At 36.3% G+C, this 13,363-nt stretch overlaps 1 protein-coding gene across 6 annotated transcripts in view; it reads left to right on the top strand.

Annotated features, from left to right (window-relative positions):
• Positions 1 to 13,363, top strand: part of LOC126474141 (axotactin) — a 557,260-nt gene that overhangs the window by 251,301 nt on the left and 292,596 nt on the right. For all 6 annotated transcript variants that reach the window (XR_007586577.1, XR_007586576.1, XM_050101588.1 and 3 more), the window contains 2 exons: positions 6,258 to 6,373; positions 6,485 to 6,591. Coding sequence is in view for 4 of the 6 variants with exons in the window: in XM_050101588.1 (XP_049957545.1) it covers positions 6,258 to 6,373; positions 6,485 to 6,591 (223 nt within the window). In the remaining 2 variants the exon portion in view is untranslated. The remainder of the gene's footprint in view (positions 1 to 6,257; positions 6,374 to 6,484; positions 6,592 to 13,363) is intronic.

The raw sequence follows: 13,363 nt of genomic DNA, 5'->3' as shown, positions 1-13,363 counted from the left end.
CTATAGTAAGAAAGGCCATGAATTCCTAACTGAAGCTTGCAGAGGCCAGTCCTGGTGGCGAAAAAAATAAATTTCTATCACTTAGGGTGTCTGCTGTAGTTCAAGCTAGAGCAGACTGTAGGGATCAAGAATTATTAGCTGAGAGAGCTGCTATGCTATAAAGCAAATCACAGTGAGAAGAGAAAGTAAACTGTGTTTGCAGATTCTTGAAGTATTTCAAATACTTCAAATATTGGGTGTGAAATCATTGAAATGATACTTCATTTAATTCATGTCAATAATTTATCCATCTGACAGCCAAAGAAGTTGCCTTAAAAGAACCTGGACATTTATGTGAATTGTGGACATACATTTTTCACTTAGAGAAAATGCAGTACATTCCCTCTCTTTCTGTCTCTTTTTCATTCTCTTTCTTTCATTCCCATTGATATATAATAAGCACACCCATAGATCAAAAAAGTGTTAATAAGTTTTACACATCTGTAAACATGGTAAGATATGTTGTATGTGGTATTCGGTGTTTACAAACTTGTAGGCCTATTCTGTCATAAACAATGTACAATAATTATAAATATTTCCACATACAATTTCATAGAGTGTACAATATGTACCTCAAGGTATGACAAAAATAAATAAATAAAACAAGCTATTGCAGCCTTCAGAAAAATTTGTGTTATCTTTCCATGTTTACCCAGCTGATTTCTTTGCACTCATGTGCATGAAACCTATAAAGTACAGCAAATCATTAGGAAAAAATATTCAGAGACAAACAAAATAATATGTTCCCTTCTCAGATGTACTGCATGTATGGAGATATGTTTGAAGGATAAAAATTTATAAAATTTGTTCCTACTTCTGAATTAACCATAAGTATGTTTTGGACTGGCTTCTTAATATTCCCAGACACAACAAGATGACTTTTTATGATTTCTGAATGAGCCTGGTTCTTGTTCAGTGGCTGAGTGAAGTAGGTAGCTGTTGCACCCGTGAGTATATTCTGTATACTCTTGGAATTGTACTGACATCTGTCTCTAACATATTATACAAGCATCTTCATGTAATGGAGGTTTGCAGTTGTTAGGTACCATCCTGGCAAAAAATACTTCACAGTTGCAATTTGAGTACTTCAAAATTGATATATTATATTGAAAATGGTTATGAAATATCTGGCTGTAGAAGTGGCCCAGAGACAAAGCTGCATTTTACAATTTGGATCTTCCCATTAACCATTTTTACAACAAAACTGAAGAGATCAAGTGATGTAAGTATGCTGTAAATGAATATACTTGTATATGCACTATCTCATTTGAAGAATGGAAAATGGTAATCATGGAGTATTGTTCTGGATTATACCTTTTATTAAGCTTTTCAGGTACATGCACCATAGGACCTGAAATGCCTCTGTGGCCTCTCATTTCATCAAGGTAATACGTTGCTCACAAGATGGTCAAAACTAAGTTTATTTAGTGGAATCCTGAAACGAGACGAGGATGACCATCTCTCCTGTATTTTCTGGGACCTCCCATAGTACCACACTATTTTTTTTTCCTTAATTCTCTCAGCTCCCCTATTGATAACCTGTTCATCCAGTTGTTTTGTCAGTTATATCAATCCCACAAAATACTTTCAGTAGTTCAGATGCCCTGACAGACAGATCTTTATGCAAGGAGCATAAGCTACGCAACTAAAGGGGTCATGAAAGGGGGAGTGTTTACATGTCCCTCAGTCAGTACTGGCAACTATTATATATATTTATATATGAGTTACATGTGATCTTGACTATTAACAGATTGTATTAAACAATAAAATAAAAATTTAACCTTTAGGTTACTTGTTTCCATCCTGGCTATGGCAGGAACTGACATTTATACAGCCATTGTAACCATTCCAAGAAATTGTGATGTATTTGTGCAGTTGATATTTACTGCAACCTATTCCCCCGTAAAATCATGGTCAGATATTACTAATTTCCTGTAAACCCATGATCAAATGTTGGTTGCACTAACCCAGACACTTCCATGCCCAATTTTCTGCCTAGATCTGACCCCATTTGATTTCTTACCCATCCTAGAAGCAGAAGAAACTATCTGTTATTATCTTTGACTATCCAAAAGCAGCTGTGTTAACATACATGCAATGCATCCCACTAAAAGCTCCAAAAGTTCTACCAGTTTATATAAAGTAATTATAATAGTTTGGAAAGATGAGAAAGCAAATATTTAGAAAATCAGGAATTCACATCACTTCCTCAGAATTTTCAGTGATCCTGAAATTGTCATCAGAGGCAATGGAATTTTAATGTGATGACAAATTCTCAACTATTTAATTCAAAAATTGATTATAAGTCCCCAAGCTGAATGTTGAGGTTTTCTCTGCTGGTTAGCTTAGTTATCCTTCTGTTGTGAGCTCAGTGACATGCATGACAAGGGAGAAGACTGAAAGACACTATACAATCCTACAGTTTATCCTTATCAAGCATGGAAATCTAAACTTACCGCAAATGCTTAATCCCATCCTATAATACTGAGAGCTCTCGTAATCAGTTTGCATGACATAGAAGAAATTTCAAGTTCTTGCTTTTATGTGTAATAGCTCTATAACAAAGAAACAAATATACCATTGATACCAACACCTCTTTTTGGCAACATCTGAGAAAAAAAAAGAGATTTACAGACTGCAAATACTTAGCAAGAAATTTACTGAGCTACATCTAATTAATGAATTACATAAAAATGATATTCTGTGAAAAATTAGGTTTATTTAATGTTAGAATGTTAGTTTCAGCATCAAGGACTTGTTCAGGTGATAAATACATAATGGGACCATGAACTAAATGTTTCACATTCTTTTGACTCAAAACAGTATAATAATAAATAATAAGATTAAATGTGACGAGTATTCATAATTTAAGTTCCAGCTTCAAATTGGTGTAGGAAGAGAATCACTATCAGAAGAGAATCACTGGCCAGAAGGACGCCAAATTTGAACAGCATGTTATTGACACAAGGAGAAACATCATGGAACAAAAAAAAGCAATGAAAATTTTACCACTGGAAGTATTGAATAGGATTGGGGAGAAGAGAAGTTTGTGGCACAACTTGACCAGAAGAAGGGATCGGTTGGTAGGACATGTTCTGAGGCATCAAGGGATCACCAATTTAGTATTGGAGGGCAGCGTGGAGGGTAAAAATCGTAAGGGGAGACCAAGAGATGAATACACTAAGCAGATTCAGAAGGATGTAGGTTGCAGTAGGTACTGGGAGATGAAAAAGCTTGCACAGGATAGAGTAGCATGGAGAGCTGCATCAAACCAGTCTCAGGACTGAAGACCACAACAACAACAACAACAATGACACTGTAAGCATGTTAACATAACTGGGGTCAAATAAAAATGACACGTGAATCACAATACAATGGCGATGGTTTGAGTTACATATTACACCATCCATACTGTTCAGTATGCGTGACTGCACAAGTTCAACAGTCAACAGTTGTGGCAGTGTTAGTTAGATAAAGTCTATCCACCATGCCAAGGTCATAGCACATCAGACAGAAAAATCAGTTTTTAACTGTCCTGGCGCCAAAAACCACATAAAAAGCAAAATGACATTGGTTTTTAATTATCTTGAGACTGGCACAAGACCACCATTTTCTGCCACAAGATGAAACAGTATGTTCCACAACAGATTGGAGTGTCTTGGGGTCACATTGAGAATGTGTTGTCCAATGTGTGGCTTCAAATCAGCTTTGTTCGTAACACTGAACACAACATCATTCAGATAATTCCACAGTCAGAAGTCATATGGATTAAGATCAGGTGATCTGGATGGCCAGGCTGTACGGAAATGATGGCTGAGAATTTTAGCATTACCGAAGTGCCTCTGCAGTGGCCACTTCACTGGCTGTGGAATGCACAAAGGAGCATCATCTTGCATAAAAATGATACTACACAAACATACATGCTGTTGAAGGCTTGGAATGACTTTAGTGTGCAAAAGACCCTCATAGCATTTACCAGTGATGATACTGGTGAAAGGATCTGCAGGACTCATCTCCTTGAACAAATAGAGTCCTACAATAAATGACACTGTCAACTTCCACCACAGAGTCACCTTTGCAGAATGAAGTGGTACCAGTTGATGCCTACATTATGCGATTCTGTGTATTGACATGTCCTTGGAGATGGAAATGGGCTTCATTTGTCCACATTGTCTTCCATGGCCATTCATAGTCCACTTTCATGTGAGCAAGAACATCCAGAGCAAATGTTTGTCTAGCTGACAGGTCAGCAGAAAGCAGAGCTTGAACACGGGTGATTTTGAATGAATAACAATGCAGAATGTTTCATAGGATTTTATGTACCAGGCTCACAGATGTGTCCAGTGTTTGGGAAATTCCGCAAGCACTATGACAGACGTCAGATCAGGTGCTTTCTTCCCTCGGCCACATTGCACTTCAAAAGGATCTACCTTTTTGAATTTTATAATTGTTTTCTTCAGACCCTCAGCAGAAATCAAAACAATGCCTTTTTTCTTACTCTTGACTGCCTGCAGGGCTACTGGCACACAGTCACCATTCTTTTAGAAGAGCTGTATCACCACCACCATGTGATCCTTTGTGGAGGCAGTCATTTAGCCTTACAGTGTCACCTATTTGTCAAATTTCCATTAATTCTTTTTTCCATAATGTTTCCACCAGTGTCAATAATATGTTGTTCAAATTTGACATCATTCTGAGCAATGATTCTCTTGCTACAGAGTTTTGAAACTGGAACTTTAATTATGCACTCTCTGTATATGGGTGATAGTTAAAAGTGATCCCGGGTAAGGGATTTGAGGACTTTTTTATTCAAGAAATCAGCCAAATAATGAAAGACAGCTGTCAGGTAGTCAACACACTTAATAGTAACTTCCTGGAAGTAGCTCAGCAAATACACATAGACATTTGAAAGGATAAAGCAATAGAATACATACAAGAAGCAATGCCACATACATATAGAAAAATCACACTTATTCCATGTTCTACTAAAGAAATTGAAAATGTAATTTCTCAAAGTAAGATACTTAGTCAGAATTAGTTAGGATTTGAAAAGGATGTCTCTACAGAGAATGTCATTTAGCCACTACATGTGTGCCATAAGGATCAATGGTGGATCCACTCTTTTTCTTGTTATATATAAGTTTGTCTTCGTGTATCCAAGAGGCTGAAATTGTTTTGCTGAAAATGCAGGTATTCAAATATAAATAAAACTTTCTTGCAAATGTACATTTGATAAACTAATATCAAACACCCTACATGCAGTTCTGTAATGCACAAAGCCTGATTAGCAACAATGCCTCGAAGAATCACAAAATAAAACAGAATATTCTAAATTCATAGGTGTTTTTATCAACAAGAAACTTAAGTGGAAGTTGTGTTCCAAATCTTCTTAAATGTCTGAGTTATGCAACTTAAGCATTACAGATAATATCAGATTTTGGAAATGAAAATAACTTATGGCATTATATCCTGAGATAACTCATCATTAGAAAGTGTTAATTGCAAAAAAAAAAAAAAAAAAAAAATGTAAAATGGAAGAAATATATGGTCTCTGCTCGTGAACCTCTTGTACACGGCTCTTTAAACAGTACATTTACATTCACTCCTTTGCGAAGTGTTGTGTCAACAGTCAACCACATTTAGAAAAGAGCAGTAAAATTCATAAATATGAAAGTATGAGAAGTCACTTACACTATCTTTTATTCACAGAAAGGAGTAATGTATTCAGCCATATCTTTGATCATCAAACTAGTGATGCAAAACGTTTAGTAGATAATAAAATTAACTTTAAACATAAACTGAAATCATATCTTTCTGATGTGTTTGACAAGACAACTTCTTTTACCCCATAGAACAATTTCTAAATGTCTGACAATATGGTCTGTGCATGAGTGAGGGCTTGAGAGAGATTGAGAGAGGTTGAACATAGTTAAGTATAAATTAATGTATTTTACAAAACATGATATTTTTATCACCTGGGACAACTGTGACTGTTAAATGACTCTAGGGGAAAAAATTAAAAAAAAATTAATTTAAGACAGTCATGTCAGTAAGGTTAGCAGATGTTTCTCTGAGAAAATGTAATATAATTGTATAACTAACTCTGTCCACATCATAGGGAGAGGCCACAATTATGGTGTATGGTTCATGCAGACATGTAACACAAATTAAGCTGTTGAAAATATTAGATTTCCTTGATTTCCTTTTGTCTTTTTAAGGTGCAAGACTCGCGAAAACCTCTGTTTTTTTGGCAGCCAGTGTGTAAATCATTATAATACCCTTACTTGTGATTGCTTTGGAACTAAATATGAAGGAGAACAGTGTGATATATACAGTAAGTAATGTATGTACCTGCTATTGTTTTGAAAATACACTTTTTAACTATCATGTTACTTCAGAATGTAACAATACCTGTGAAAATTGTGACAGAAAATGTGTTTTCCAGCTGCTACCACATTGACTTTTCGAGGTTCATCTTACGTTTCGTACAGGGTGTATGACTGGAAAGACAGGGTACACACAAGTTCAAATCGAATTAGCCTGCAGTTCAAGGTAAACATTTATACCAGCAATATCAGTAAAGTGTAAAAGAATCCAGTTTTTGTAATAAATTCAATTCCATCACATTTATGTACTATCATTATAAGAGCAATGATTGGCATTTCTTAAGTGTTGAAATATTGGGTAGGATCCTTCAATAAGTGCACTGGTTTTCATACATCACTTTATGAACTTTATTTTTTCAAAACACACTAACAAAATAGTTGACTTATTTTTTTTATGTTTTGTTGTTATATGTTGTACAAAGTGTTTGTAATATGTTCCATATTTTTAAAATAATGATGTAGTAATTACGCTTTGCTCAGCCAGTTGCTTCTTGTCCAGACATGTTTTATGTTAATGTGTTATATTAAAGTGTACTCCTTTACACACCACCAACTGTTAATTATAATTAAAAAGAGAATCTTTCAAGAGGTTGCAGACCTAGATACATGCTTGTATTAAATTTTACACACAACTGTTCATCAGTTTTTATGAAGGACCACATAAATTGTCAGTGATACATTGCATATCAGCAAATAGTTGAAAATAGCATCAGCTGTGAAGTAAATGAGATGTGTGGAATTATTTTGTCAATCCTTGGGCAAAGTATAACCAGGGAAGTCAATTGCATGCTTAAGGTTCAGTGATAGTAAATTTATGTCTGTTATCACTGGATTCCCTTGATTTGCAATTGGAACTTTTGTTGGAGATTCATCCCAAAAGTGTCAATCACATTTCTTTGTGATTTAAACTAGACATAACACTGAAGTCAAAGAAGTTTCATTCAATAGCAACTCTACATGAAACTAAACCAACTGAGGAGACTTGATCAACATGCAAAGTCTTGCATTGGAAAAGATCATGAGACACAGATTTTATAGGTTCCAATAGCAGCAGCAACATTGCCAGGAAACTAGCAAGTTGCAAATTGGTCAGTTAAATACTTCAAAAATTAGAAACACTATATGGCAAAATATCAGATTTAACAATTGAAAGTTAGCAAAGATACGCTACTGGCCATTGAAATTGCTACACCAAGAAGAAGTGCAGATGATAAATGGGTATTCATTGGACAAATATATTATACTAGAACTGACTTGTGATGAGATTTTCACGCAATTTGGGTGCATAGATCCTGAGAAATCAGTACTCAGAACAACCACCTCTGGCCGTAATAACAGCCTTGATATGCTTGGGCATTCAGTCAAACAGAGCTTGGATGGCGTGTACAGGTACAGCTGCCCATGGAACTTCAACACGATAACACAGTTCATCGAGACTAGTGACTGGCGTACTGCGACAAGCCAGTTGCTCGGCCACCATTGACCACACGTTTTCAGTTGGTGAGAGATCTGGAGAGTGTGCTGGCCAGGGCAGCAGTCGAACATTTTCTGTACCCAGAAAGGCCTGTACAGGACCTGCAACATGCGGTCGTGCATTATCCTGCCGAAATGTAGGGTTTCGCAGGGATCAAATGAAGGTTAGAGCCACGGGTCGGAACACATCTGAAATGTAACATCCACTGTTCAAAGTGCCGTCAATGTGAACAAGAGGTGACCAAGATGTGTAACCAATGGCACCCCATACCATCATGCTGGGTGATATGCCAGTATGGCGATGACGAATACACGCTTCCAATGTGCGTTCACCGGGATGTCGCCAAACACGGATGCGACCATCATGAAGCTGTAAACAGAACCTGGATTCATCCGAAAAAATGACATTTTGCCATTCTTGCACCCAGGTTCATCGTTGAGTACACCATCGCAGGGGCTCCTGTCTGTGATGCAGTGTCAAGGGTAACCGCAGCCATGGTCTCCGAGCTGATAATCCATGCTGCTACAAACATCGTGAAACTGTTCATGCAGATAGTTGTTGACTTGCAAACATCCCCATCTGTAGACTCAGGAATCAAGATGTGGCTGCATGACCCATTACAGCCATGCGGATAAGATGCCTGTCATCTCGACTGCTAGTGATACGAGGCCGTTGGGATCCAGCACGGCATTCCGTATTACCCTCCTGAACCCACCGATTCCATATTCTGCTAACAGTCATTGGATCTCGCCCAACATGAGCAGCAATGTCGAGATACGATAAACCGCAATCATGATAGGCTACAATCCGACCTTTATCAAAGTCGGAAATGTGATGGTACGCATTTCTCCTACTTAAACGAGGCATCGCAACAATGTTTCACCAGGCAATGCCGGTCAACTGCTGTTTGTGTATGAGAAATCTATTGGAAACTTTCCTCATGACAGCAGGTTGTAGGTGTTGCCACCAGCGCCAACCTTGTGTGAATGCTCTGAAAAGTTAATCATTTGCATATCACAGCAGCTTCTTCCCGTCAGTTAAATTTCGCGTCTGTAGCACGTTATCTTCATGGTGTAGCAATTTTAATGGCCAGTAGTGTATTTCTTCAGATACAGTACTAGTAAGTCAGCTATTCAAACCACATGCAGATTCAGAAATATGCAGAACATTTAGAAGAAAAAGGTGAGGCTGGGAAAGAGAGCTGGATTATCTCACAAAGTCTTGGAATGTTACCACCAAAACTTCACCACTTCCTTACTGTGTGGGATAATGTAGCAACATCTGACAAATATATTGACATATTATTTGAACATTTGCATCTGGAAGAAGATAGATTAAACTAGGCAGAACAATCAAATATGCCCCAAAATGCTTTCATCTCAAAATTAAAAGTAAAGTTTGTCGAAAGATGTCAGCAGGAAAAAATCTACAGTTCAATATTTTAAATGTGATATAAATGGCTTGTAAAGAAACATTGCAGAAATAAACAATGTGCCAAGTAGTTAGCATACTGCAGAGAAAATTATTTGCATAACAACTGCAAGCAAAACGGTTATTTTTCCAGGAAATGTCTACATGAAACATTATACAGAAATGAGACAAATGAAAACCCGGCCATAATGAATCAATTAAGTTTCAAACGTAAAAAGAAGTCACCATTGGATTATCTACTGCCAATATAAATGTCATATATTTGCAACCTAATGAAGAAAACATTTGATACCAAAATTGTGTCACCATGCACCACATGACATTTAGGAGTGACTGGTTAATAAATTATGTAAAATTAAATCACTATACAAAGCATTGATTGGTGATGCTACTAAATTACAAGCAAGTGGAGTGAGAGTGGAGAACAGTGGTCTGATGTAATTCTGGAGAATGTTTTATATCTACCAAATACAGTGCAATATCTATTTATATTTTCATGCAGTCCAGACTAAAAAACGCACAATTGAGGAAAATACAGAATTGAAGAAAACATTAAAACCCTCTAAATACATATGTAATTGGCATATATGATTAAAAATTGTAATTCTCTTCAATATGTTGTATAAAAATTAAAATTACAATACATTTTTCATACAATAATTTGTTATAATTAATTTTATCAGTTAAAAATTCACAGATGTGTAACAGCAAGTAAAAGCTTATGAAAAAATTGAAATTGGCATCTGGGTACAAGACAATGAGCTATTTTCTGACAGGCTATGACCAAAAATGTTTGAGAGATCTTTTCTTTGTGTTCACTCAGAGAGTTAGCCAATATTAAGATCATAACTTGTGATTTGCCGTAGACTCTGCCCTCAGCAGGTTTGCTACATTCAAAATTTCCAAGGCATAACAGCATAAATTTTGGGTACTGTTTTCCAAAGAACAGAAGTTACACATTTGGTGGGTTCTACTTAAATAAAATAATTACTGTAACTGTGATGTGATGAGGTGGACTACAACAAAAAGGAATCAGTCAAGACAGAAATTTTCAGCAGCTACAAGCTAAAGTGTTTCCATCAATTTTGCAAAATATGTTAGGAGACACTGTAATTTTTATTTTATGCACTGTATATTACTGAAATAAAGTAACAAGTAAAAATATAAAATATCACAGCAGCTAAGTCATTAAACCATAAACATAAATGCAGTCATTTGCTTAATGACAAGCTTTGTCACCATTGCTGTTATTGTTTGATACTTTTGTTATGAGCTACATTTTATATACTCACCACTACTCGTATGCTCCATGCCATCAAAGTGTTATTTTAGGCTCGATAAGAGAAACACAGATGTGAAAAGATCAGTTTACTTCCCCAACTGACGTTTAAAGAAAGCTCAGGCACAACAATTTTGCTTCAAGCCATCTATCATTACTGCCAGTCTTTATGATCTACAGAGTGTGGTGCAAAGTATAAATGTGAATAGTGTATGTAGTTGTTGTACCTGTATCACGTAAGATTTGAACACAAAAGTCTTGTGCTATTGCAAATTCTGTGTTCTATTTCCACACAACATCTCTGCCACAGCACATGATCTGCACAAAAAGTACATTTTCAGCACTTCACAAAATGCTTTTGCTCATACCTCCACTCGTATAGTTGAAGGTCACTCTCCCTCTCCACACATTCAGCAGCTGAGCTTATTTTACATTTGTTAGTGTGGTGTGGTAGTTATACTGGCTGTTGGTTACGTAACAAGTCACCACCCAATAAGAGCTCACTAGCCAGAAACAGCTGATGTTTCCTTGATTCTGACTAACCATATTCTTTGAGATTCATATCATATAAAAGGTTTGTTGGTGAGTACAGTACATCAGAAATACATGCAAAAATACGAGAGTGTATTATAAGTCACACAAGTAAAGGTGGCAGCTGGGCCCCTTTGTCACATATTAGCTCGGTCCAGAATACTTTGCATCAACCGTCCTTTTTTTTACATTACTGCCACAACCTAGCAGTAGTTCTACCAAAATTGTGTGGTAAATCTAAACACTGCAAGTTGTGCAGGCAACACCGATCATGGGTTACATCAGCATTTCCTCTCAGACATCTCCCCTCTCCACAACGGCCTAAAATATTCCCTTGACTCTGCCACCACCCATGGTGTGAACCATCTGTCTATTGTGCCACTTATAACTTGTTCAGTCACATCAGATGTTAGTTGGAAGAAAATGAGACAAAGTCAAGTGGGATGTCGTGAAGAACATACAATTGAGGTAAACCCCTACTAGGAAGAAACATAAAATCAGGAAATTTTTAGCCTTGATCTTATGGGGATCACAGGGACTACAAATTTCTGGTGTGAAAAATGTGAAATTGGAGAATGTAAAATTGAAGTTCCACTGTATAAACTCTAATTTATTTTCTATTACTCAAGTCCTGAATAAAAGCTGCAAATACAAACATCTCAGTTTTCAGAACTGCTAACAGTCTGGAAACTGTAGCAATAGGCAGACACAAACAACAGCTATACAGAATGTTGTTTCATACAAAAGAATCTAACAAATGTATGACAGTTATCTCAATTGAAATGTTGCATGAAAAATTAAGACCTCGAAATGTTGTATATGTTAGATATGTACTAAATAGAAATGGCACTGATTATATTGATGACTGAAATGAATATGTATGTATTTATCGTATCTATGGCAAACATCACAAATCTCATCTAACAACTACTAAGGTTGCTGAAATTACTGTGGAAGTAATTCATGTTGACTTCTATGAAATGAATCTCATATTGTTAAAATGAGCAATTTATTTTCTATTGTTTAAAGATGATTTTTCCCATTTCTGAACTGTTTATTTTCTGACAATGAAAGATAAAGCTGTTTCCAAATTAGAAATTTTAATGAAAGTGATAGAAAATCAGTTTGGGAATAAAGTAAAATATTTACTATCAGAAAATGGAGTCCCAATTGAGAATGCTCTCACTAAACAGGCTCTACATGAACTTGGAGTTTTTCATTTCTAGACACACCATCACAAATCAGATGAATTGAAAGAGAAATGTGCACAGTTGTCGAGTCCACAGGATCACCAGTATATGCATGAAACCTGAATCGTGAATGCATGAAATCTGTGGGCTAACCAATAGCTGAGCAGTCTTTACACTAAATCAAGTTGAAAGAAGCTCAATAAAAGGAAAAAGTCACACTGAATTGTGATTTTAACAAAAAATAGATCTTAATAAGTTGAGAAGTTTTTATGTGATTGCTATGTTCTGTTTGAAGATCACAAAGAAAGACTGAAAAGAAATCAATGAAAGGAACCTTTGTCAGATACGATTTGGGTTCACCGTGCTACAGAATCTACCTACCTGATGAGAGGGGCATTGTTATCTCTGATAATATCATATTTAATGAAAGATTTGCAAATAAAGAAGAAGCTAGAGTAGTAAAGACTTTCACAGGAAAAGTGAAGAATGAAACAGGGTATCTAGAAGAAAACCAGGTATGTTATGATTCCCTGTGTGGCGTCTCTGAACAATGCAGTATGTTATCTGATTATTTAACTTAAAATAGAGTCTTGCCACCAAAACTACATGACCAGTGAAACCTTAGGGAACCTGTCAGATATGCAGGTTATGAAATGAAACCTGTGCAATGCAGTAATAATGCAAACTTTGGAATGATAGGCAAAGTTGAAGGTATTTGTTTTTCAGATGCCTTGAAAGACAGAAACTGGTGTAAAACAATATCTGATTACCACAAATTGCTAATAAAAGTGGAGTCTTGTATAATTTCTAAAGAATGTAAAACATTTAACCTGTTATGAAACTTCCTGGAAGATTAAAACTGTGTGCCAGACTGAGACCAGCGGAATTAGAGCTGTGAGGATGGGTCATGAGTCGTGCTTGGGTAGCTCAGTTAGTAGAGGTCATGCCCGCAAAAGGCAAAGGTCCCAAGTTCGGTGTCTTGGTCTGGCACACAGTTTTAATCTGCCAGGAAGTTTCATAGCAGCGCACACTC

The sequence above is a fragment of the Schistocerca serialis genome, chromosome 4 (genome assembly GCF_023864345.2).
Source record: "Schistocerca serialis cubense isolate TAMUIC-IGC-003099 chromosome 4, iqSchSeri2.2, whole genome shotgun sequence".
NCBI classification, from domain to species: domain Eukaryota; kingdom Metazoa; phylum Arthropoda; class Insecta; order Orthoptera; family Acrididae; genus Schistocerca; species Schistocerca serialis.
This window is presented reverse-complemented; position numbering and strand designations above follow the sequence as displayed.